The sequence below is a fragment of the Scomber japonicus genome, chromosome 18, assembly GCF_027409825.1.
Source record: "Scomber japonicus isolate fScoJap1 chromosome 18, fScoJap1.pri, whole genome shotgun sequence".
Lineage (NCBI taxonomy): Eukaryota > Metazoa > Chordata > Actinopteri > Scombriformes > Scombridae > Scomber > Scomber japonicus.
In genome coordinates, this window is record NC_070595.1 from 31,069,238 (window position 1) to 31,071,671 (window position 2,434).

The 2,434-nt window shown below is 41.7% G+C and overlaps 1 protein-coding gene across 1 annotated transcript in view; it reads left to right on the plus strand.

The window, feature by feature from the left end:
- LOC128379398 (serine/threonine-protein kinase WNK4-like) overlaps positions 1 to 1,916 on the plus strand; it is a 20,774-nt gene extending 18,858 nt beyond the window's left edge. The window contains exons 23-26 of the mRNA XM_053339015.1: positions 1 to 190; positions 883 to 1,088; positions 1,168 to 1,259; positions 1,589 to 1,916. The exon at positions 1 to 190 is cut by the window's left edge and continues 8 nt beyond it. Of these exons, the coding sequence (XP_053194990.1) occupies positions 1 to 190; positions 883 to 1,088; positions 1,168 to 1,259; positions 1,589 to 1,591 (491 nt within the window). The 3' untranslated portion in view covers positions 1,592 to 1,916. The remainder of the gene's footprint in view (positions 191 to 882; positions 1,089 to 1,167; positions 1,260 to 1,588) is intronic.
- Positions 1,917 to 2,434: the final 518 nt, after the last annotated feature.

Below are 2,434 nucleotides of genomic sequence, written 5' to 3' on the forward strand. Positions count from 1 at the left end.
AGGAGGAGGAGACGGGGAGCGGAGGTCGGAGGTTGAGCGCCATCCTGCCGGACGAGTCGGCTGGCAGCCGCGTGCCGAGCGGCAGCAGTTTCGGCCAATCGTGGAGCCGCTCTGCCGCCTACATGAGCTCTGACGAATCAGAGAGCGAGAATGGGGAGATGTGGGAGGAGCTACAGGAGCTTCGGGACAGGTAATTGGTTGAATTAATGTCTTGAATTTGGTGAATGGGTGAAAAAATGAAGCTGAACACAAATCAGACGGTTTACTGTTTTCTAAGTAGTTTAATAATTCCAATTGTTCCTAATCTGTGTAAGTTTCTAATGTTTTAATCGGATGTGAGCCTCGCTGTCCTTCTTTGTTCAATCATCAATGAGATCACAGCAATATTTCACATTTAATACTGAACTATGAATCAATCAATCAATCAATCCATTTTTATTTATGTAGCTGCAAATCACAACAAAAGTTATCTCAGGAACTGTTACAGGGTTAGGGTTCGTAAATGAAACCCTCAGGAGTCATAATTGTGATGATTTACAGTTAAACACTCCTTATAGAGACACAATGACATCATCTGCATAATTGATTTTCATTGATATTTAAACATTGCTGATAAACTCTGTCACTGAAGACAATAATTAAGGCTTATTGTTGATGTTTGCTGCTGTACGGTTTCTACACGAAGCTCTAATCCAACCAATGAAAACTGTGTTTCTACAGAAGAGGGAAAAAAACACTTTCTCATTTTTTATTTAAACAGTTTACAACTAAGCGGCTTTCTGTTCCTTCAGTTTACCGTCTGAACACTTAGATTAACTATTTTAACAGGAAGTCTTTAAATGCCACATGACTCTATTTGTAAACTCTAACCCTTTTCCCCAGACACCTGGTGGAGGTGCAGAACCTGCAGGTCAATCAGAAACAGGAGATTGAGGCGCTGTACTGGAAGATGGGTAAAGCTCCACCCCCCAGCATCGTCTCACCCGCCATCATGTTGAACCACCGCCAACGCCGCCTCTCCAAGACCGGAAACTACCTCCCTACTCGCAGAAACAGCCAGCAGAGACCGGACATGCTGCCCCCTGCAGGTAGGACGGACACACTGCAGCCTGCTGCTACACATAGAGAATAATACTAAGGCGGCGCGTCTCTGGTGTTGTGTGTCAGGTATCATGAGGAAGAGCTCGGCCAGCAGCAGCGGTGGATCTCAGGAGAAGGCAGGGAAAGGTGTGAGCTTCGTCCCTGGACACAGCTGCATGGTGAGCTCACTGTCAGCTTCACAACCTGCAGCTCACACCAGCCTTTAAACACAATACCACACAATCACATCCAATAATTCATATAAAATATCCCCATGATAAGACCAACAGCATCTCACACTCCACAGAAAACTGGAATAAAAACCACTGAAACACAAATTATACAGAAAATTCTGTTTTTCAAAAGTCTAAAAAACAATATTTGTCTTTTTGCCAGCTGGTGGAAATAAATGAGTTTTACTGACTTTATTCTTGAGTATTGTTTGTATTGTTGACGGCAGGGAAAAGAGAGAAGAGTCTGTCATTAACCTTTGACCTTTCCCTTCTAGTGACCGTGCTAACTGGAGACATGACAGAGAGCATCACAGAGGAAGAGAAGGAAGGAAGGAAGAGAAGAAGAGAAGAAGAGAAGTCACTTTATTATCAAACTTTCTTTTAATTCAAAATCTTCACCTCTTTGACTTCTGATACTTGAATCAATCTACTGAAGCTGAAACCAAACAGTTTCTTAATCGAACTAAAAACTGCAATATTTAGACATTTGTTGTTTTCTGTTTTTCATATTTATGTTTATTTATTTGTTAGTTTTGATGTGAGACTCAAACTAAACATTATAACATTTCAGCACTTTAGCAGAAAATAATGAACCTCAATGAGCCTCACACAACAACAGTTTCTTCTTCTTTGCATTGTGTGATTCTGCGTTTTCAAACACTTCAACATAGATTCAGCTCATTAATCATCTTTAAATGCTTCAGTGCATCTAATGTGATGCGTCAGGAAGTATTACGTCTTTATAACGCTCCATATGTGTCTTGGGTTGGATTGGTGACCCAAAGGTTTTAATCACATGTGCACAGGGAAAGTTTAGTCACTTTAAGTCATATATCAACATGTAACAGAGGAAGCTTTACAGTCTGTACAGAGCACGACATCCTGTCTCCTTAGACCAGTTCATTAGTTTCAGGGCCACATGCAGTCCGATGGGATCTGAAGTGAGCCGGAGCAGTTGACCACTTGATCCCGTTCCACCTGTTTGAATAAATGAGAACATGTTAGTGCTACCTACAGGAGGACTGAACATGTGTTTCAGATAATTAACTAGTCATGTGTTGCCTCGTTCTCGTATGGAAGGATTTCGTTGCGTGTAAAACTGAAGTGTAAGCTAAGCTATG